The sequence below is a fragment of the Coregonus clupeaformis genome, chromosome 8, assembly GCF_020615455.1.
Source record: "Coregonus clupeaformis isolate EN_2021a chromosome 8, ASM2061545v1, whole genome shotgun sequence".
Classification (NCBI taxonomy): Eukaryota; Metazoa; Chordata; class Actinopteri; order Salmoniformes; family Salmonidae; genus Coregonus; species Coregonus clupeaformis.
In genome coordinates this window covers 27,797,950-27,822,289 of record NC_059199.1, presented here as the reverse complement: position 1 = coordinate 27,822,289, position 24,340 = coordinate 27,797,950, and the positions used below count along the sequence as shown (strand labels likewise).

Sequence of the window (24,340 nt, the reverse complement as noted above, 5' to 3'; positions counted from 1 at the left end):
CACTTTGTAGGGAATAGGGTGCCATTTGGGAAGTAAAATAGCCTAAAGGTCAGATGGTCTGTTAATTAACTGACCACTATAAAGTGGTTGTGATGGAAAGCTATTATACAACTTACTTCCCTCAGATTGGGTCGTTTAATTCTGTGAAAATCATGTTATTTATGTATCGGTATATTTATCCTACTGCGAATAAGTTTGGAAAAATAAATTGTCAATAGAATAGGTCCTAAAACTTCTCAGAAATTCCTGTCCTCGACCTGTACCATAGAGGGCGTGCATCCCGCATCTGACAAACCAGAGGGGGGGGTGGGGGGTCTCATTCATAATGAGGCGCGGTCAACGATAGTAGGCGTTCCACAAAGCTAGAAACCAAGCACATTGTTGTTCATTCACTACGGACTGCGCTTGATTGGAACAGCACCGTCTTATTTTGCCGAGTTCTCGTATTTGTTCTTTCTGTTTTGAAGCTATTGCTTGCATAACTAAATTTATTGAGTAAACAACCTTCTCGAACGCATAGATATTTTCCAAAGTTTGTTTTGTCAGCATCCTCTCCACTCCATAATGGATTTGGTCTGGAGCCTGTCCTTCGTTGGGAGTCTCTGCGCTTGGTTTGCTTCTGCAGAAAGGCACAGTGTATATTGGAATAGCACAAACACCAAGTAAGTTCAACTTTTTGTGGTCGCTTAAGTTTTTTTGTCATTCTATTTCAATACTGTTCATTTGTAACAGTTTTGAAAATCCGATTCGCAAGTGCAACAAGGTAATACAATGTATCGGCAGCTGTGATTGTTACTTGCATGATTTGCTGATATGATTATCGGCTAGCTAGTCTATGCTCAACAATGTTTATATCTGTGCATATCAATGACTATGGAATAGCCTATACCTTTTAATGAACCGCATTAATGTGATTGTTAGGGTATTTAAATGCATTATGTGGTTGTAGCCTACTTCCTCAACTGGTTTACGTTCTGATTCTACTGAATCTGATGCAGATGCATATGCAGCTGGCCAATGTTGTTGTCATTATAATGCAAGACAGTTACAGTATCTTCTTGGTCACTGGCTTCACTACTGCCTGAGGGGAAACTTTTTTTTATCTGTAATTCCTTGTATAACCTGGTCAATTTATCTGTGTCACAATCTGTCTGTCTACCCTTGGAGTGAGTTGGTAGTTACACATAGTTATACGATAAATCTGATTTATTGATAGGCTACCATCTAAATTACACCACTTTCAAGGACATATGGTATGGATTGGGAGGTGCGTTATTATTAGCACCACCTTTACACCAAGACTAGCAACTATGAGTTATTAAGCTTGTGTAATATCTATGTAATAATCAGCAATAATAATAAAATGTCCTATTCAAAGTCCCAACCACACTAACAGTAAATTATATTCCACATTCCATTGTATCAACAGATATCACATTTTAAATGGGTATGCCTATCTTTACCCAAGACCGTGGTAGTAAATATCGGTTGCAAACCCATCCCTACTGATGCCGTTGATATCTCCATCTTCCATTTTCATTAGGCGTGTCAGTCTGTCCACTAAATCACTGGATATATGATGGGCTGACGGGACAGGACAGGGGACATATGACGGTTCATATTTCAGATGGTAAGATGAGGAATAATGGTGTATGACGGAGACAGAGGATGTAACTTGAAGCCTGCCCAGTAGGTCATATTGTGGGAGTGAGATGGATAGCTAGGGAAGGAGAAATTGGAGCCCAAATTGTTGGGGTTTGGAGTCCACTCTGAATAAGTGGAGGTCAATTAGAGTTATGGTGGTTGGGTTGGGGTGAAAAGTTGGGATGTGTGGGAGGGTGAGATTGAAACACACATTCTCACTCTGGCACAAACTCACTCACTCAATCACACACACACAAACAAGACAAACGCCCAATCAATCACAGCAAGGCATACACTCTCACTTGTATGCAAACACGTCCCGTCTTGTAGACACACTCACACATACAGTACCAGTCAAAAGTTTGGACACACCTACTCATTAAAAGGTTTTTCTTTCTTTTTGACATTGTAGAATAATAGTGAAGACATCAAAACTTTGAAATAACACATATGGAATCATGTAGTAACCAAAAAAGTGTTAAACAAATCAAAATATATTTTATGTTTGAGATTCTTCAAATAGCCACCCTTTGCCTTGATGACAGCTTTGCACACTCTTGGCATTCTCTCAACCAGCTTCACCTGGAATGCTTTTCCAACAGTCTTGAAAGAGTTCCCACATATGCTGAGCACTTGTTGGCTGCTTTTCCTTCACTCTGCCGTCCGACTCATCCCAAACCATCTCAATTGGGTTGAGGTTGGGGGATTGTGGAGGCCAGGTCATCTGATGCAGCACTCCATCACTCTCCTTCTTGGTAAAATAGCCCTTACATAGCCTGGAGGTGTGTTGGGTCATTGTCCTGTTGAAAAACAAATGATAGTTCCACTAAGCCCAAACCAGATGGGATGGCGTATCGCTGCAGAATGCTGTGGTAGCCATGCTGGTTAAGTGTGCCTTGAATTCTAAACAAATCACTGACAGTGTCACCAGCAAAGCACCCCCACACCATAACACCTCCTCCTCCATGCTTTACGGTGGGAACTACACATGCGGAGATCATCTGTTCACCCACACTGCGTCTCACAAAGATACGGCGGTTTGAACCAAAAATCTCCAGTTTGGACTCCAGATCAAAGGACACATTTCCACCGGTCTAATGTCCATTGCTCGTATTTCTTGGCCCAAGCAGGTCTCTTAATATTATTGGTGTCCTTTAGTAGTGGTTTCTTTGCAGCAATTCCACCACGAAGGCCTGATTCACACAGTCCCCTCTGAACAGTTGATGTTGATGTGTCTGTTACTTGAACTCTGTGAAGCATTTATTTGGGCTGCAATTTCTGAGGCTGGTAACTCTAATGAACTTATCTTCTGCAGCAGATCCTCATGAGAGCCAGTTTCATCATAGCGCTTGATGGATTTTGCAATGGCACTTGAAGAAACTTTAAAAGTTCTTGAAATTTTCCAGATTGACTGACCTTCATGCCTTAAAGTAATGATGGACTGTCATTTCTCTTTGCTTATTTGAACTGTTCTTGCCATAAAATGGACTTGGTCTTTTACCAAATAGGGCTATCTTCTGTATACCCCCCTACCTTGTCACAACACAACTGATTGGCTCAAACGCATTAAGAAGGAAAGAAATTCCACAAATTAACTTTTAAGAAGGCACACCTGTTAATTGAAATGCATTCCAGGTGACTACCTCATGAAGCTGGTTGAGAGAATGCCAAGAGTGTGCAAAGCTGTCATCAAGGCAAAGGGTGGCTATTTGAAGAATCTCAAATATAAAATATATTTTGATTTGTTTAACACTTTTTTGGTTACTACATGATTCCATATGTGTTATTTCATAGTTTTGATGTCTTCACTATTATCCTACAATGTAGAATATAGTAAAATTAAAGAAAAACCCTTGAATGAGTAGATGTGTCCAAACTTTTGACTGGTACTGTACACAGATATTCAAATTCATACAGTACTAAACTCAGTTTATCTTGCTGTGATGCATGGAGATTTCCCATAAGGCCATGCCACTGCAATCATTATTCTCAGAAACACATCCATGTCATAATCTCAGAGAATGAAGTTACTAGTCCCAGATGTAAGCGTGCTATGTCAATGCAGTGACAACAATGATCATCATTTCTGCAAATAAACGAGTAATCCCCATGCTTGCTATTTTTACTGGATATCTGAACTAAATCTCTCCCTCTGGCTGCACTTAATCCCACATTCGCAGAAATAAAGGAGAGTTCGGGAGAGAGATGTTTTTTTTCTCATGAATTCTCGTTTTTTTTCTCATTAATTCTCCTTTTCTTTTCTTGGTTTTCTCTCAATCTGTTTTTCCCCCTCCCACCGTTGCTTGATAAGCCTACTGTTGTTGATTTGTTCATGTCTCTCCATCAGTCCTTTTTGGGTCGATGCCCTACCCCTCTCCCCCAGTTTGTGTGGCCGATCAATCAATGGTCTTGATTAGAAAGCTATAGCTAATCTAATTTACAAGAGATTTATCATCTTGGTCAGTTAGGTGGAAATGATTTACCCTGTCTGCTTCCCTATGGAATAAACAGTGTGTGTGTGTGTGTGTGTGTGTCAGTTACATATGCCCTACTATGCATTGGTGGGTACTATGTGTGTGCCTTGGGCCATGTTGACTGCAAGGTTGATGCTGCCTGTGAGCGAGTTACCGCTGTGTTTCTGTCCAACAGAGATCTGTTTCTGGCTAGGTTGTTGTTGTGTGTGTGTGTGCGCCCAGGGTTCTGAAGTGCGACCAATTTCGTCACATACAACAAAATATTTTGCTGTGCGACCAGGAGTTTTATTTTAGGAGCACTGTGCGACTATGAAAAAAAATCTCCCAGATAATAATTGTTGTAATGATAAGGGTTCCCTGTACCGTTGTTTCCGAGTGCCCTAGACAAACTAGCGAGTGCAGATTTGTTAGCGTCATGGCTGCACCATTACTACAACGAAAAACGCTTGCTTCTAGACTAGACCAACCAGGTCAAAAGATCTGACCCATATTACCAGCGCAACATTTTTATCTTCCTATAGCGGAACGTCGTGGGCAGTTCTAAAACTACTTGTGCGTCGTTAAACATTCGTTTACACTTTTTTCAGCCATGTTACCTCATTGGCTAGTTAGCTAACAACCTGGTAACTTTACCACTATATCCAAACATTTGGGGCCACAGAAAGAAAGGAAAAGTGATAGATTCTTCAGGAAATCAATGATCATAGCATTGAATGAATGACAGATCTCTTGCATGTTGTCATCACAAACCTGACTTTTTTTTAAAGAGAGTGTACAATTTTCAATGTAATGCATCTAAATAGGAAAATAGTGCTTTTACACAATGTAGAAACCTAATATTCCACAAATAACGTTTTCATATCAACATTTTAGTTTTTATAATAAACTAATGTATTTACAGTGTTACATCTTCGTTTCTAGGGCACACCATGAGCTTCAAAAGTAGCTAGAATTCATATAGGCCCAATATAGTCTGTATCTCAATCAATTTAAAACATATTTTTTAATATGCTACCAATGATATTTTTTTATTTAGAGCCGTGTGTGCCTATATGTGTCAATCTGCAAGCTTGCATCATAGGTTAAGAAGGGCTTTATAATTAAACACTGTTTCCCAGAAGTTGCTCTACCAATATGCTTTGCTCTGTGCGTGTCTGTATGTACGTGTCTGTGTGAAAGGTGTGTCCCATGGGGGAGGCAGTGTGTTAAAGCACAAGCTCCTAAATAACTGACTGACTCACTGGCTCGCTCACACACACATTAACCCAGACTTCCACGCTTACACACTGCTGGGCAACGGGTGCACTGCATTGCTGTGATTGATGTTAACATTCATAACCCCAAAGTAAAGCAATACTGTAGCCTACTCATTCAGCTTGCTCCTTCCCTCTCTTTTACCCATTATTTTTTCTGACAGAGCATGAGTAAACCTCCCTCCTCCTCCCTGTACCTGTCTCTCCCTCTCTCCACCGCCTCCTCTCTCATTTTGGCTCCTTTCCCTGTTCAAGCTGGTTCAGTGGTAGAAAGTTCAACGTGTTCAATGTTAACTCTTTCCTTACTCCCTCACGCTAGAGTGAATGTTCTCTGACCTTTACGGTGTATTTGCCTCGAATTAGTGATTTTTATGGTAAGTTTCACCCATATAAGTAAATTTTTGCAAGTATTATCTAGCCAATTTGGTGGTTTTTGTACTGCTTCCCATACAAATTGGGGGTATTCTCTTCACGGAGTGCCACAGAATAGAATAGTAACTGGTGTGACTCATTAGGGGTCAGAGTGCACACGGTGATGAAGTGCCATTGCCTCTATCAGTCTGTCAGTCATTCTGTCACTGCGGTGGTCTCTGAATGCTGGCCGCCGCTCAGGCCTCCCCTCTTCACACGGCTTTGGAACTGCCTCAGGGAGAGATTAATTCTTCCTCCTGTCTCTGGGTCCTTCTCTGCTCCCTCTCCATCTTTTATCTCATCTTTACATGCTACCCCTTTTCAGTTCATTATTTCCTCACCTCCTAGTCTCCCTCTCTAAAGGGGGGAAGGAGGAAAGAATGGTAAGAGGTGTGGATTTTTTTATCGTTTTTGGCACCCATAGCCATTCGTCACTAGGCACTTTGCCCTCTTTCTCTCTTTCTCCCAGCTTTACCTCTCCCTCGAGCAAACCCCCCCCCCCTCCCCTCCCTCTCCTTCCAGCCGCCATGGGTTTTTCAAAGAACTCAAGCAATTTCGACCCCTCTTTCAGTTGTTTGTCTCACTCTGTATGCTTTTCTCGTCTTGTGTTTTTTCATGAGGCAATGGAAGTGGTTGAGCCAGTCTGAGAACTCTGCTCTGCCACTCTGAATGGAGTAAAATTGAGAAAAACAAAGGTGTGTGTGTGTGTGTGTGTGTGTGTGTGGAGACAGAAAGGGTTGGATAGCCATGTCTTCTGGGGTCAGTAGGTGGTGTGTTAGATAAGGGATTTCTACATTGTCTAAGCAATCTAAATTGTATCTCCCTCATCTCCTATTTCCTGCGAAAAAGGGTCGTTTTCCCCCATTTCTCACTAATCTCATATTATTCCATTATATTTCACCCCCTTTCTAGTCATTTGTGTGAATGTCACTTCCATCCCCACTCATTCTCTCTGTTTCTCTACCTCCCTCAAGTCCCATAATCTGCTCCCTAATCTCTGTCTAGTGAATTGGAATCTGAGAAAACACGCTGAGATTGCGGACTACCGGTAATCTGATGCGATAGGCTCAATGGTATTTTTATTTATTTTATTTTATTAGGATCCCCATTAGCTGTTGCAAAAGCATCAGCTACTCTTCCTGGGGTCCACACAAAACATGAAACATGACATAATACAGAACATTAATATACAACAGCTCAAGGACAGATCTACATACTAGTTTTATTTTTTTATTTTTACAAAAGGCGCACATAGCCTACATATCAATACATACACACAAACTATCTAGGTCAATGCTCATTGGCATATGAGAAGGGATGACGGGGTGTGTAGTAAGGTTGGGCGGTGTAGTAGGATTGGGCAACCCAAAATACTATATATATACAGTGGGGAAAAAATGTATTTAGTCAGCCACCAATTGTGCAAGTTCTCCAACTTAAAAAGATGAGAGAGGCCTGTAATTTTCATCATAGGTACACGTCAACTATGACAGACAAATTGAGAAAAAAAAATTCAGAAAATCACATTGTAGGATTTTTAATGAATTTATTTGCAAATTATGGTGGAAAATAAGTATTTGGTCACCTACAAACAAGCAAGATTTCTGGCTCTCACAGACCTGTAACTTCTTCTTTAAGAGGCTCCTCTGTCCTCCACTCGTTACCTGTATTAATGGCACCTGTTTGAATTTGTTATCAGTATAAAAGACACCTGTCCACAACCTCAAACAGTCACACTCCAAACTCCACTATGGCCAAGACCAAAGAGCTGTCAAAGGACACCAGAAACAAAATTGTAGACCTGCACCAGGCTGGGAAGACTGCATCTGCAATAGGTAAGCAGCTTGGTTTGAAGAAATCAACTGTGGGAGCAATTATTAGGAAATGGAAGACATACAAGACCACTGATAATCTCCCTCGATCTGGGGCTCCACGCAAGATCTCACCCCGTGGGGTCAAAATGATCACAAGAATGGTGAGCAAAATCCCAGAACCACACGGGGGGACCTAGTGAATGACCTGCAGAGAGCTGGGACCAAAATAACAAAGCCTACCATCAGTAACACACTACGCCACCAGGGACTCAAATCCTGCTGTGCGAGACGTGTCCCCCTGCTTAAGCCAGTACATGTCCAGGCCCGTCTGAAGTTTGCTAGAGTGCATTTGGATGATCCAGAAGAGGATTGGGAGAATGTCATATGGTCAGATGAAACCAAAATAGAACTTTTTGGTAAAAACTCAACTCGTCATGTTTGGAGGACAAAGAATGCTGAGTTGCATCCAAAGAACACCATACCTACTGTGATGCATGGGGGTGGAAACATCATGCTTTGGGGCTGTTTTTCTGCAAAGGGACCAGGACGACTGATCCGTGTAAAGGAAAGAATGAATGGGGCCATGTATCGTGAGATTTTGAGTGAAAACCTCCTTCCATCAGCAAGGGCATTGAAGATGAAACGTGGCTGGGTCTTTCAGCATGACAATGATCCCAAACACACCGCCCGGGCAACGAAGGAGTGGCTTCGTAAGAAGCATTTCAAGGTCCTGGAGTGGCCTAGCCAGTCTCCAGGTCTCAACCCCATAGAACATCTTTGGAGGGGAGTTGAAAGTCTGTGTTGCCCAGCGACAGCCCCAAAACATCACTGCTCTAGAGGAGATCTGCATGGAGGAATGGGCCAAAATACCAGCAACAGTGTGTGAAAACCTTGTGAAGACTTACAGAAAACGTTTGACCTGTGTCATTGCCAACAAAGGGTATATAACAAAGTATTGAGAAACTTTTGTTATTGACCAAATACTTATTTTCCACCATAATTTGCAAATAAATTCATAAAAAATCCTACAATGTGATTTCCTGGATTTTTTTTCCTCATTTTGTCTGTCATAGTTGACGTGTACCTATGACGAAAATTACAGGCCTCTCTCATCTTTTTAAGTGGGAACACTTGCACAATTGGTGGCTGACTAAATACTTTTTTTCCCCACTGTACACAGTTGAAGTCGGAAGTTTACATACTCTTAGGTTGGAGTCATTAAAACTTGTTTTTCAACCACTCCACAAATGTATTTGTGGAGTGGTTAGGACATCTACTTTGTGCATGACACAAGTAATTTTTCCAACAATTGTTTACAGACAGATTATTTCACTTATAATTCACTGTATCACAATTCCAGTGGGTCAGAAGTTTACATACACTAAATTGACTGTGCCTTTAAACAGGTTGGAAAATTCCAGAAAATGATGTCATGGCTTTAGAAGCTTCTGATAGGCTAATTGACATAATTTGTGTAAATTGGAGGTGTACCTGTGGATGTATTTCAAAGCCTACCTTCAAACTCAGTGCCTCTTTGCTTGACATCATGGGAAAATTTGAGATTTTTGGTTCCAACCGCCGTGTCTTTGTGAGACGCAGAACAGGTGAAAGGATGATCTCCGCATGTGTGGTTCCCACCGTGAAGCATGGAGGAGGAGGTGTGGGGGTGCTTTGCTGGTGACACTGTCTGTGATTTATTTAGAATTCAAGGCACACTTAACCAGCATGGCTACCACAGCATTCTGCAGCGATACGCCATCCCATCTGGTTTGGGCTTAGTGGGACTATCATTTGTTTTTCAACAGGACAATGACCCAACACACCTCCAGGCTGTGTAAGAGCTATTTGACCAAGAAGGAGAGTGATGGAGTGCTGCATCAGATGACCTGGCCTCCACAATCACCCGACCTCAACCCAATTGAGATGGTTTGGGATGAGTTGAACCGCAGAGTGAAGGAAAAGCAGCCAACAAGTGCTCAGGATATGTGGGAACTCCTTCAAGACTGTTGGAAAAGCATTCCAGGTGAAGCTGGTTGAGAGAATGCCAAGAGTGTGCAAAGCTGTCATCAAGGCAAAATAATCTAAAATACACTGCTCAAAAAAATAAAGGGAACACTTAAACAACACAATGTAACTCCAAGTCATTCACACTTCTGTGAAATCAAACTGTCCACTTAGGAAGCAACACTGATTGACAATACATTTCACATGCTGCTGTGCAAATGGAATAGACAACAGGTGGAAATTATAGGCAATTAGCAAGACACTCCCAATAAAGGAGTGGTTCTGCAGGTGGTGACCACAGACCACTTCTCAGTTCCTATGCTTCCTGGCTGATGTTTTGGTCACTTTTGAATGCTGGCGGTGCTTTCACTCTAGTGGTAGCATGAGACGGAGTCTACAACCCACACAAGTGGCTCAGGTAGTGCAGCTCATCCAGGATGGCACATCAATGCGAACTGTGGCAAGAAGGTTTGCTGTGTCTGTCAGCGTAGTGTCCAGAGCATGGAGGCGCTACCAGGAGACAGGCCAGTACATCAGGAGACGTGGAGGAGGCCGTAGGAGGGCAACAACCCAGCAGCAGGACCGCTACCTCCGCCTTTGTGCAAGGAGGAGCAGGAGGAGCACTGCCAGAGCCATGCGAAATGTGTCTGCTCAAACGGTCAGAAACAGACTCCATGAGGGTGGTATGAGGGCCGACGTCCACAGGTGGGGGTTGTGCTTACAGCCCAACACCGTGCAGGACGTTTGGCATTTGCCAGAGAACACCAAGATTGGCAAATTCGCCACTGGCGCTCTGTGCTCTTCACAGATGAAAGCAGGTTCACACTGAGCACATGTGACAGAGTCTGGAGACGCCGTGGAGAACGTTCTACTGCCTGCAACATCCTCCAGCATGACCGGTTTGGCGGTGGGTCAGTCATGGTGTGGGGTGGCATTTCTTTGGGGGGCCGCACAGCCCTCCATGTGCTCGCCAGAGGTAGCCTGACTGCCATTAGGTACCGAGATGAGATCCTCAGACCCCTTGTGAGACCATATGCTGGTGCGGTTGGCCCTGGGTTCCTCCTAATGCAAGACAATGCTAGACCTCATGTGGCTGGATTGTGTCAGCAGTTCCTGCAAGAGGAAGGCATTGATGCTATGGACTGGCCCGCCCGTTCCCCAGACCTGAATCCAATTAAGCACATCTGGGACATCATGTCTCGCTCCATCCACCAACGCCACGTTGCACCACAGACTGTCCAGGAGTTGGCGGTATTGAAAATCACACCATCAGTATTTCGAAATACTACTGTATAAACAGTATATCGCCCAAGCGACAGTATTATGTATGGCAATCATCAGTTAAGCAGACTTTACCTCAATGACCATAATGACGGGTCCTCAAGGGAGGACTCGCACAAGCCGATATTATTGTTGATTTTGTAAAATAATTTTTTAATATCTGTTGGGGTGGGAGAAAGAAGGTTGCTACGTTTGATTGAGTACAGGAAGATAGTGAATCAGGCCAAAGGTTTTCACAGAGGCAGTGTTATAAGAGCGTGTATGTGCATGTTTCCCTACGAGTGTGAGCTTCCTGGCCTTGTCTTTTCCCGGGAAACAGCATATCCTGTCGACACAACAAACAATACCGTTCTCGCACACGCAACCACCAAACCCTGTACTTATTACTTATGCTATAAACTGAGTTTATACAATTTTCTCAGGATCATTTCAGAAATTAACACTATGTTTCCTGCCAGTGAGAGTAATTGGATGAATAGTGATTGATAGTGATTGATTGTTTGATAAGGTGTGTGTGTGCGTTCCAATGTCTCTCTCTCCTCAAGATTTTCCTTCTGATCATTTTCACCTCAATCAACCCCATGGGTGTTTTTCTGCCCGTCTCTCCTGCCTCTTCCTTATCGACGCGCCAGACTTCCTCCTCCTCCTTCCTCCACCTCCTCCTGAATGTTTTACAACCTCTCAACCCCAAATACTGTGATGAAAGTCTTTCCTGGTAAACAGGCGTAGGAATATGATAAACATGGAACTGTGTGTGTGTGTGTGTGTGTGTGTGTGTGTCCAGACTTGTCCAACTACATAGTCATTGTCTTTGCATGTATCCATGCATTTGTAATGAAGTGTGTAGGAGAATGTGTGTGTATATGGAACTGCATGGGGTCGATTATTGTCTCTGAAAATGAGCCATTATGTGTGTATTGTTCTGTAAATAAGGGTTGTTGTGTCTTTTTGTTTTGCGGTTTTTGTCCTTTTGGGGAAATGGCTGGACTCTGGTTGTTAACTTGTTCCCACAGCGATTGCATGCATATTGTCACTAATCTACAGTATGGGTCTCTCTCTCTCACACAGCTTCAGTTACTGGTGCCACCTGGAGGTCAAGAAGTGTAATGATGACCTATTTGCGTTGAATAGAACATCTCAGGCAAACCAACTTGTATAGTCTCAAAGCCACTGGCAGGCAAACAATGGTGAATGCTCACAGACTATTATACTCTCGGAGGATTGGGGAAAAAATGATGAAAAAACAAGGTTTATCTTGTGGAAATCAATTCTGCAAAATCTTCCTAGCACAGATATTTGCCTCTTGAGTAATGTAATTTCAGTGGTGACATTTTTGGTCAGGCTCTTACAAATGACTCCGGGACTGTGTTAGACAGTTAGAAAGAGCACACATATTCATCTAACTCCCTGCGGTTCTCCAAAATAAGGCAATTATGTTGCTGGTAGACTCTGGGGTTACTTTGTGGGAGGGGAAGAGTTAAAATCTTTGGCCAAGGCCGCTGTCAGAATTAACAATGGACAAAGGTAAAGTAACAGATATAGAAAGGAGAGAGATTGATGACAGAAGTCAACACAACCCAAGTATGAACCTGACTCTGAATATTATGTTAAGAGGGAGGGGCTAAGAGAATTGGACCATTCTTGTTTCTATTAACTGTGTTAGCCTCTCTACAAACAGTGGGTCACAAACTCACATATTTGGCATTCCAACAAGGTCGGCTCTGATTGGTTCGGCAAGTGCTGGGGGCGGGGGAGGGGGCGGAATGAAATGGGGCTCTATTGGGCTTATTGAGTGATGCAAGATGGACAGGGAGAGGGTGGGGAGACCTGACAGAGATGGATGGATGGAGAGATGAAACAAAAGAGAAATGTAGCTGTGTAGAAAAACATGAACTAGCACTACAGCATAGCCAGACTTATATTTCAGAGTGGCTCTCCTCTCTCACGCTCCTCAATTTAAAAAAAATATTTTAACTGTTTTTCATTTTCCAGAGGATAAATTCAGAAAGAAATGCCACCCCTGTAACCCATGTCTTTCATCTCTCTTTTTTAACACCTCTCACTTTCCAATTTTCCCTCCATGGTCCTATGCACATACACAGTCACACACACAGGACACACACTGTGTTCAGTCCTTTTTGAAGTCCCAAAATCCAGAGTAATACCCCCTCTCTGTTTGGGAACAATGGACCCAGGGCCCCACCCTGCCCCTCTCCCCTCCACTCCCGCCCCCCCCTCTCTGGGCCTCTGTGTTGGCTCTAAGCACTTGTATTAGGCAGAGTCTGGTGCCGCTGAATGGACCCGAGCTCAGCCGCTGCTCAGCCGCTGCTCCACCCAATAATCCGTGCTCGGACGAGCCGATTAGGCGCCCCGCGGCATTCCGATCCACTCAGCCGTAACGCCGACCAGTCATCTCTTAGGCCGTATTAGTGTGGCATTATAACCCGATGGTAAAAAAATTAAATCTGAGGTTAGCGTAATTGCTCTAGGTTTGAGTGATGGGTGATGGCTCTAGACTAGTAGTAGAGCTCTGATGGTGATTGCTGTGGAGTTTCACAGTGGTCAGGTGTTGCGAGCTTGTCAGCAGGTGGAACCTCATGTGCTTTTAAATAGACAAACTGAACCTCAAAGCAGGTGATTCTCCACACAACATCCATCTCTGGGCTTTCAAATGCACGGGAGGAGCACATTACTTGCTGACCGTGTTTGTGTGTGTGTGTCCAAGGACCCTCTGGTGCTGACTCTGCGATTGTCCGACCTTTGATCCTGAGTGAGCCCTCCTTCCCTCAGATGTCCAACATTCCACAGGGCGATAGAGTGCAGCGATGAGAGAGGGAGATGGAGGGGGTAGAGGTGAAGATGAAAGCAAAACGCTGGCCAGAGAGATTCAAGTAGATGGATCAGGCTCCTGAAGAGGCTCTAATAAATCAAGGAGGAGGAGAGGAAGAGGTTCAAATAGTCTGGAGTCTATTTTTCACTAGACACAATACACACAGACCGACACAGACACACAACCACTTGACATTCACTGGCTGGCTGTATGCTATCGTCATCATTCATTATCCCCCCTTATCATCACACACTCACACACAGATTCCTCAGCAGACCCAATACACACACACACACAATCGTAGTTTCATATCTGTCATAGTTCCACAAATCATCCATAAGTAGAGAATGCGGTCACCCCTCCCTGGAGTTATTTCTGTAAACGTTGCTGTCATTAAAACTGAGCATCCCAGGAACAACAGAGGGCATAAATCAGCTCTGTAATCATAGTGAGAAGCAATTCAGGCACCATTTTCAATATGGAGTCTGAAATCAAGCGAGAGAAGCTGTTTAGAGTCTGCCAGAGTGATGGTGACAATGTTTGACATTGTTAAAAACTTTTCAGTCAGGCATTCTTTGAAGTGCCTTTAATCAGTCGGGCTGCAAAAGCCCCCGGGATAATTAAACTATTTACAATTAATAAAGGGGCCTCTCATGGGTGTGTATTCAGCCCCCTGTTCATTTGGGTTAGTAAGATATTCCATCAGAGGAGGGTGTGAATGGTACCACTGTATGAAACGGTGGCATTGATGAAGCAACTGCAACACTCACACACAGAAAGTTTAACACCGAGCAAAAGCCATTCACAGCTAGAGGCCCCTGACCCTCTCATTCATATGGCTCCCTCCTTCCCCTCACGCCCAGCCTGAGGGGTCAGGGTGGGGGGAGTGGGAAGCATAATTACCCCCCCCCCCCCTCCAGGGTGACTTTATTACCCCTTTTTGTGTTTTAATTGCACCACCCTTCGACCCCCTTTTGATGAATACTTTGGGACCATACCACAAACAGCTTTCAATCAGGGGGAGGGGGATGGTAGAGAGGGAGAGAGAGTCCGTGTGTGTGTGTGCGTGCTCGGTCGCGTGGTTACTGTTTGAGGAGAATACTAGGTCAAACACAGCATACAAACATGTTTGCTGAATAGTATTATCGATTTAGCTGGAATTGTGAGTGGCAGGCAAAATAACCACTCAACAGTGGAACTTGTAAACAGTTTGTGGCAGCTAGGCAAACTGTAGATAAGCACTAAGCTGTCCTACAACACAGTCAGTGGAATAATAATTATTGGCCCTGTGTTTGCTTAATATGTTACTATTATGCAGCTAGATGGAAGTTGACGCGTTTCATTAGTATACAGAGAGAAACCGTTGCTCTTTTTACCGGCCCAACACTACTCTTGTCACAGTGCTGTTAATCTGGTCATCTGCATTGAGAGAAAGCAGTGAAGCGAGGAGGCAGAGGGAGTTGTGCTGGAGGGGAGGGGGGAAGGGTAGTTAGCACTAGGAGTTTGGAGCCACAGTGTCTGTCCTTTAACCAGGGGGTCCACCGGTAACAAACAACACCAGCTAATGAGCGACAAGGGCCTCTCTCTGCTTGTGCACTTTGATCGTTACTCACACATATGGATCTTGTCACACCAACACACACTTCCCCCCCGGAATACATCCCAAATGTCACTTGTTGCGTTCATTGCTTTCATAGGGTGAAGCTGGAATTCTCAACAAAAAAACAAATACCCAAGAGCCAAAATGTCTCCAATGTGGAGTTCATTGGCAGATGAGCAAATACCCACCCCAGGACTATGGAGCAACCCATCTCTCACAGAGCTGTGTGGTGTAAAGGCGTCAGCATGCTTCAGTTTGACTTCGGCTAGCCAAACCGAATGAGTGTGCTAGCATGCTCCCTGAAAAGATGTTTGCTTGAAAAATGATGGGGAAAGCGGCAATATTACCCCGGGACATTAGAGGGGGATGAGCTGGTAATGGCCATCTACAGCCAAACAAGGAAGTGACGACACACTTCCTTGTCCAGGTAGCTTTTCAGGAGTCTTATGGCTTGGGGGTAGAAGCTGTTAAGAAGCCTTTTGGACCTAGACTTGGCGCTCCGATACTGCTTGCCGTGCGGTAGCTGAGAGAACAGTCTATGACTAGGGTGGCTGGAGTCTTTGACAATTTTTAGGGCCTTCCTCTGACACCGCCTGGTATAGAGGTCCAGTTGCCATACCAAGCAGTATTGCAACCAGTCAGGATGCTCTCGATGGTGCAGCTGTATAACTTTTTGAGGATCTGAGGACCCATGCCAAATCTTTTTAGTCTCCCGAGGGGGAATAGGCTTTGTCGTGCCCTCTTCACGACTGTCTTGGTGTTTTTGGACCATGATAGTTTGTTGGTGATGTGGACACCAAGGAACTTCAAGCTCTCAACCTGCTCCACTACAGCCCTGTCGATGAGAATGGGGGCGTGCTCGGTCCTCCTTTTCCTGTATTCCACAATCATCTCCTTTGTCTTGATCACGTTGAGGGAGAGATTGTTATCCTGGCACCACACTGCCTATAGGCTGTCTCATCGTTGTTGGTGATCAGGCCTACTACTGTTGTGTCGTCGGCAAACTTAATGATGGTGTTGGAGTCGTGCCTGGCCATGCAGTCATGGGTGAACAGGGAGTAAAAGAGGGGACTGAGCACGCACCCCTGAAGGGCCCCCGTGTTGAGGATCAGCGTGGCAGATGTGTTGTTACCTACCCTTACCACCTGGGGGCGGTCCGTCAGGAAGTCCAGGATCCAGTTGCAGAGGGAGGTGTTTAGTCCCAGGATCCTTAGCTCAGTGATGAGCTTTGAGGCCACTATGGTGTTGAACGCTGAGCTGTAGTCAAAGAATAGCATTCTCACATAGGTGTTCCTTTTGTCCAGGTGGGAAAGGGCAGTGTGGAGTGCAATAGAGATTGCATCATCTGTTGGGGCAGTATGCAAATTGGAGTGGGTCTTGGGTTTTTGGGATAATGGTGTTGATGTGAGCCATGACCAGCCTTTCAAAGCACTTCAGGCTACAGACGTGAGTGCTAAGGGTCTGTACTCATTTAGGCAGCTACCTTAGTGTTCTTGGGCACAGGGTCTATGGTGGTCTGCTTGAAACATGTTGGTATTACAAACTCGGGTCAGGGACAGGTTGAAAATGTCAGTGAAGACACTTGCCAGTTGGTCAGCGCATGCTCGGAGTGTCCTGGTAATCCGTATGGCCCTGTGGCCTTGTGAATGTTGACATGTTTAAAGGTCTATCTCACATCGGCTACAGAGAGTGTGATCACACAGTTGTCCGGAACAGCTGATGCTCTCATGCATGCTTCAGTGTAAATACAACAACATACCCCATCCTTTGGTGAAAACGGCATGTTGCTTTCAGTCTTCCCATGCTTCATGTGCCGAACAAGCCAGCAGCAACATTTCTGGAGTAGCCTTTCCACCGGGATCTCCACTGCGGCCCTTGTTTATTTTCTTTGCTTTGACGTACTTGTCGCAAACCCTACCCCACTTTTTCGAACAAATGGTTGGGTCGGATCCCAGTGTTTCTGCAATCTCCCTCCATGAATTGGACCACTCCCGAGTGGCGCAGTGGTCTAAGGCACTGCATCGCAGTGCTAGCTGTGCCACTAGAGATCCTGGTTCGTATCCAGGCTCTGTCGTAGCCGGCCGTGACCGGGAGACCAATGGGGCGGCGCACAATTGGCCCAGCGTCGTCTAGGGTAGGGGAGGGAATGGCCGGCAGGGATGTAGCTCAGTTGGTAGAGCATGGCGTTTGCAACGCCAGGGTTGTGGGTTCGATTCCCACGGGGGTATAAAAAAATAAAAAATAATGTAAGTCGCTCTGGATAAGAGCGTCTGCTAAATGACGTAAATGTAAAATGTAAATGTATATGCTGGTCTTTATATAATGCATGGCTAGAATCGTACTGGTGAAGGTACTTTTGTACCTCCTCGGTCAATTGATGCTCGAAGTTGTCGTTCGCAATGTTCAATCCACACCGAGTTTCGGGCTGAATTGACAAGAAGCAGAAACTCACGTCACCCTTACAATCATGGACGAAGGGGCATCGATTTCAGCTTCCGAACTTCAGCTGGCCCTTGAGAAAAATGTGTAGTGTGCCTGAACAGCCGACAAAACCCTAACCGAACTCCAAAACGAACAAAAACAGCACAAACTGTACCGAACTGTTTCGGTTGGGAAGCATGTGGATGCCTTAAAAGGGGGTGGATATAACATACCACACACTAGCTGGCTTTGTGAGAGTCCCCCAAATGCAGAGTTGCACATGTATTCATTGCAAAAGCAATAAAACGATCTAAGACACACATTTGGGGCGCGTGTTGTGAAAACATTTAAGCCGGGTGAGTTTACTCCACTTCTCTGTTACTCTGGGCACCCTGGTGATGCAGGAGGAGTTGGTAATGGATAAGCACAGCTTAAGTAACTGAACACTGGGTGAGGGGGTGGTGGTTGTGTTGCTAGAGGCTAAAGCTAGCTGCTGCTCCCTCCAGGTTGGTGTGTGGTGATGGATGGGGATGAATGCATATATCTGTGAGAAAGAATGACGGGGAAGAAAGAAATGTAGAGAAGGAGAGCAAAAGAGAAAGAGGAGGAGGGTGGGAGTGTAGGTGATTATTACTGGGTGGAACTAGGGGCCTCTTTACACTGCACTACTTTGATGACACAAACCAGGTCCAGGAGAGATGCTTGTGTAGTTTAGAGAGACAGATATAGATTGAAATCTCTCATTAAGAGATGTTTCCCACACTACCCCCTTCTAAGTGGAACCTCTCCCACACCACATGTCCCCTAAAGAATTACCTTAATACTAGTAGACAGCATTTTTGCTCTGTTAGCCAAATAGAAAATTAAAGGCTTTTAAAATATTCACACATTTGTGTATCATTGCATTAATCAAGTGTGCAATATGGTTTAGATGAGAAGCTCCTGTACAGTTTGAATTGCTATCCGTATTTTGTTTGTGTATATACAATGGCATTTACGGTATGCTAATAGCTGCACTATCACATTAAGCAGGAATCACATCCCAAGGCTAGTGTAAACAGAAACGTTGCAAATCTGATGTTGAAGAGACATACTGTAGATCTCACTAGACATATTTTACAAATGTAAATCCACCCATGGACTGCTGGTGTAAAAAGCTTGGAGAGGAGGACTGGAGGGAGGGAGGAGAGGCAGATAGGGAGCAGATACAGTCAGACTATGTGTGTATCTGTAATGAGAGGGGGAGTGTGGCAGGAGACAGAAACAGACAGGGACCAGACGTGTGTGTCTGTCCGTCTGTCCTTAATGAAAGGGGTAAATGCTCAGGAGAGACCTGGCCTCCTCATGTTCATGCCTCACTCTTTCGGGTGGCGGCGGTGGTGCGTTTGTGATTAGGCATTCTGCACCCCTTGTCTGTGCCTGCCTGATGTCTAGCTCTGGCTGCAGTTTAGTGTCGATACTCATCTCCCGGCCCGGTGTCCTGAATGACTGCTAATGTTTCTCTGTAAACATTGCTGGGTTCCAGGGGGAGCCGGGATCAATGTGCACTCAGGACTAGCTCCCAGCACAGACAGCACAGCCCAGAACTTCTGCTGCTGCTGTCCACAATCATCCATATTTATACACACATCCACTCAGCTCACTTTCCCACTTATTGTGTTTTCTCCCGGCCTGCTGCTCATACCTCTCCGTCTCCTCCATGATTTCCCCTGTTGAATCCGGGGCACACGCCACCGGCCGATACATAATCCCAAATTTGATAGTTGTATTATATTGCCACTCCGAAGCCATCGCCGTACTTATCAATCCCGGTGCCACTTGTGACTCGACTAAGCTCTCCTTCCCCCTTTGCTCTTCGTCCTCAGGTTCCTATGGGACAACTATGCGGTGGAGGTGCGGCTGAACGACTACCTGGACATCGTGTGCCCCCACTACCCACTGGGCGAGTTGGCATCGCAGGATGCTGAGCGCTACGTGCTCTACATGGTGGAGCGGGAGGACTACGACGCTTGCAAGCCTCAGTCCTACGACCAGATGCGCTGGGAGTGCGGCCACCCCTTCGCCCCCCACGCCGCCGAGAAGTTCTCAGAGAAGTTCCAGCGTTTCACCCCCTTCACCCTGGGCAAGGAGTTCCGCCAGGGAGAGAGCTACTACTATATCTGTAAGTGTCTAGCTATTTATTTATCCATGTGAATAAATCATTTCTAAAGAATTTGTAAGAGAACTTAAAGGGACACTTCACCGAAAGTCAACGTTTGTTGAATGTTTTCAGACCTCAAAAGTAGTCATGTCAGAATGAGAGTGAGGTGAAATGTCCCTTTAAGTCAGGAAAAATGTGAGGGAAAAGCACTGCCGACGATATAGACGTGTATGACCCTTGGCAAAGCACCCAGACAAACAAGTCGCCATCTTAAAGGATGGGATAAAGTAATCCCACCCCACCCCCCCCCCCCAAAAAAAGTGGTTATCCCACTGGCTATAAGGTGAATGCACCAATTTGTAAGTCGCTCTGGATAAGAGCGTCTGCTAAATGACGTAAATGTAAATGTTAAAGGCTTATGTTAACATTCAGTGAATGTTGGCATGCTATGTTGTGCATTAGCGCTCACATGCTAGCTAGCTAGCAGATAGCCGGTGGCCCAATCACCCATAGAGAGGCAATGCTGTGACCCTGAGTGTGTTGTAATTATATGAGCGACGGGACGGGACACACTCCGCCTGTTCACAGATGGCTGCAGGCCGTGTGTGCACGTGCGTCTGTCTGTCTGTGGAGGTGGATTAAGGCGACACAGGAGGATAAGTGCATTAGTTTATCTGTAATTAACGCTTGTCTTTGTTCCTTCCCCTCTCCAGCCAAACCTCTGCACCACCATGGACAGGAGTGCCTCAGACTCAGGGTAGACGTCGTAGCTACTGATGGTAAGTTTCACTGTTAGTGGTTGGGTGGAGAAGTGCACTGTATAGGCTTTTGTTTGCGTCCCAAATGGCACCATATTCCCTATATAGGGCACTACTTTTGACCAGGTCCTGGGAATAGATAATGATGATGATTTTAGCTCCAGGCTGCAGTATGGCAGAGGGATTGATTGTTCTTTTTCTCATCCAGGTTCTCAAGAGGCCAGGGTTGCAACTGGAGGAGCTGCAGCTGCAGCTGGGGGTGGAGCACACAACCCCTCCAACAGACTGCCTGCAGGTATGTTAATGAACAAACCATTGGGCCAGTTGTACTTGATCCTAGGACTGAATATTTAGGGCCGGTTTCCCAGACACGGATGATACTTAAAAATACAGTGCATTCTGAAAGTATTCAGACCCCTTGACTTTTTCCAAATGTTGTTAAGTTACAGCCTTATTCTAAAATGGATTCAATAGTTTTTTCCCCTCATCAATCTACACACAATAACCCATAATGACAAAGCAAAAACAGGTTTTTAGAAATGTTTGCAAAACAATTAATTAAAATAAATTGAAATACCACATTTACATAAGTATTCAGACCCTTTACACAGTACTTTGTTGAAGTAACTTTGGCAGCGATTACAGCCTCGAGTCTTCTTGGGTATGATGCTACAAGCTTGGCACATCTGTATTTGGGGAGTTTCTCCCATTCTTCTCTGCAGATCCTCTCAAGCTCTGTCAGGTTGGATGGGGAGTGTCGCTGCACAGCTATTTTCAGGTCTCCAGAGATGTTCAATCGGGTTCAAGTCCAGGCTCTGGCTGGGCCACTGAAGGACATTCAGAGACTTTTCCTGAAGCCACTTCTGCGTGGTCTTGGCTGTGTGCTTAGGGTCGTTGTCCTGTTGGAAGGTGAACCTTCGCCCCAGTCTGAGGTCCTGAGCGCTCTGGAGCTGGTTTTCATCAATGATCTCTCTGTACTTTGCTCCGTTCATCTTTCCCTCGATCCTCCCAATCCCTGCCGCTGAAAAACATCCCCACAGCATGATACTGCCACCACCATGCTTTACCGTAGGGATGGTGCCAGGTGTCCTCCAGACGTGACACTTGGTATTCATGCCAAAGAGTTCAATCTTGGTTTCATCAGACCAGAGAATCTTGTTTCTCATGGTCTGAGAGTCCTTTAGGTGCCTTTTGGCAAACTCCAAGCGGGTTGTCATGTGCCTTTTACTGAGAAGTGGCTTCCGTCTGGCCACGCTACCATAAAGGCCTGATTGGTGGAGTGCTGCAGAGATGGTTGTCCTGGAAGGTTCTCCCATCTCCACATAGGAACTCTGGAGCTCTGTCAGAGTGACCATCGGGTTCTTGGTCACCTCCCTGACCAAGGCCCTTCTCCCCCGATTGCTCAGTTTGGCCGGTCGGCTAGCTCTAGGAAGAGACTTGGTGGTTCCAAACTTCTTCCATTTAAGAATGATGGAGGCCACTGTGTTCTTGGGGACCTTCAATGCTACAGAAATGTTTTGGTACCCTTCCCCAGATCTGTGCCTCAACATAATCCTGTCTCGGAGCTCTAAGCGCTTGGTTTTTGCTCTGACATGCACTGTCAACTATGAGACCTTATATAGACAGGTGTGTGCCTTTCCAAATCATTTCCAATCAAATTGAATTTACCACAGGTGGACTCCAATCAAGTTGTAGAAACATCTCAAGGATGATCAATGGAAACAGGATGCACCTGAGCGCAATTTCGAGTCTAAGAGCAAAGGGTCTGAATACTTTTGTAAATAAGGTATTTCTGTTTGTTATTTCTAATAAATTTGCCAAAATTTCTAAAAAACCTGTTTTCGCTTTGTCATTATGGGGTATTGTGTGTAGATTGATGAGGAAAACAATTATTTACTCCATTTTAGAATAAGGCTGTAACGTAACAAAATGTGGAAAAGTCAAGGGGTCTGAATACTTTCCGAATGCATTGTATATTTCAATGGAGATTTTTCATTGATGATGCTTTTTAATCCAGGACTAGGATTAATCTGTGTCCGGGAAACAGGCCCTTGAAATTCAGATTAAGGATGTGTTAACATGGAATAATGTATATTCTATATTTTCTCCATACAGATGACCCAGTGGTAATCCTGCCAGAGGTCCAGAAAAGTGTGCGGACAAATTCAGCGATGTCAAAGGCGTCCTTCTCCATCCTGTCATTGATGGTCCCAGTCTTATTATTACTGTTGTTACAGTGAGACTCTGAAAGAACTACAAATCCCATAGACTTGGAAGGCATACAATGAAGTTGGTCTGTGGGGAACCACAGACACAAAAGACAGTTCTCAAAGCCAAGTGCTGGTCACTGGGAGAGGGACCTTTTTAATCTTGTAAGTACGAATGGACACATGCACTAAGTGTGCCGAGTGAGACTTTGGTTGGAGTTTTGTGAGAAGGCATTGAGCTTTCTCCTCTCTTTTTTAAGATGTCATTATTTCCTGGAGAGATTTTGTTCTCTTCAATGTTAGTCGTTTTTTACTCTTCTCCTCCAAAAAACATAATTTGTTTAGGAAAATAATTTTGAAGAGGAACGTAAATGGACGAAGAACAATCACTGAAGACAAAGTTAAAGGACTTTCTTATATGGACAACGATTTAGATTTGATATGAATTTGTATTAGAAAAAACTGCATTTAGTGAATCATCTTCTCTAAGCTTTTGAGCCAAAGAATACAGTGATCATCTCTCCAGTATGTAACTATTCTATTCCAACCTTGACTATTTTGTACTGTTTGTGGTATTGTTATTGTATTGTTATTGAGTGGCACTAAATGTCCAAGTGATTCTTTCTCAATGTAGCATCGACAAAAGCAGGGGATGTGTTAGCTAACTATTAATGTTCCTGTGCAGACTCGACCATGTGCTTTCATAGCACTAACCATATAGCACAACAGACAGACTATTCAGTTGTACAGACTGACTGATGCACAGACTGACTGACATCACAATACAGATCCATAACAACATAGTAGACACTATATGGAAAGGAAAGGTATTATCTGTACATTCTGTGAAAATAATTTATAAAAGTTTGCAGCTGAAAGATTCACTGTATACAATACTGTATGTTTAACAAATGCTAGGTTTACTGTTGGTAAGTGAGCGCTCTCCGAGTGGGGAGAGTATTCACGCGAGTGGTAGAAATAGTGTTTCAGTGACAGAGAAAGGTCAAACAAAATGTTAAAACTGCAAAAAGCAAACACTGATACAATATATTGTGTGTAGCAGTGGAAGGCGGGCCTTCTCTATATGTCAGATCATACACCCGTACCGTTTAAACTGACCAACAAAATAACCCAGACTTAACTATACTCACCACAGTACTTGCCAGAGCAGTGTTTCACTATGAAACACTATCCTCTACCTCTATTGACACTAAAAGTCAACCAAGTAAAAATAGTTTTATTCAAAAACAGTTGTAATTTGGTTGGACATACACTATATATACACAAAAGTATGTGGACACCCCTTCAAATTAGTGGATCCGGCTATTTCAGCCACACCTGTTGCTGACAGGTGTATAATATTGAGCACACAGCCATGCAATCTCCATAGACAAACATTGGCAGTAGAACGGCCTTACTGAAAAGCTCAGTGACTTTCAACGTGGCACCGTCATAAGATGCACCGCCGAGTACTGAAGCGCGTATTGGGTAAAAATCATCTGT

The 24,340-nt window shown here is 44.5% G+C and overlaps 1 protein-coding gene across 1 annotated transcript; it reads left to right on the top strand.

Moving 5' to 3' along the window:
• The first annotated feature begins 368 nt into the window (after positions 1 to 368).
• Positions 369 to 24,174, top strand: efna1a (ephrin-A1a). The gene is made up of 5 exons (XM_041882824.1): positions 369 to 662; positions 19,598 to 19,893; positions 20,586 to 20,651; positions 20,839 to 20,925; positions 22,746 to 24,174. Exons 1-5 carry the CDS (start codon positions 565 to 567, stop codon positions 22,868 to 22,870), a joined length of 672 nt encoding a protein of 223 aa, XP_041738758.1. The 5' UTR covers positions 369 to 564; the 3' UTR covers positions 22,871 to 24,174.
• The last annotated feature ends 166 nt before the right edge of the window (positions 24,175 to 24,340 follow it).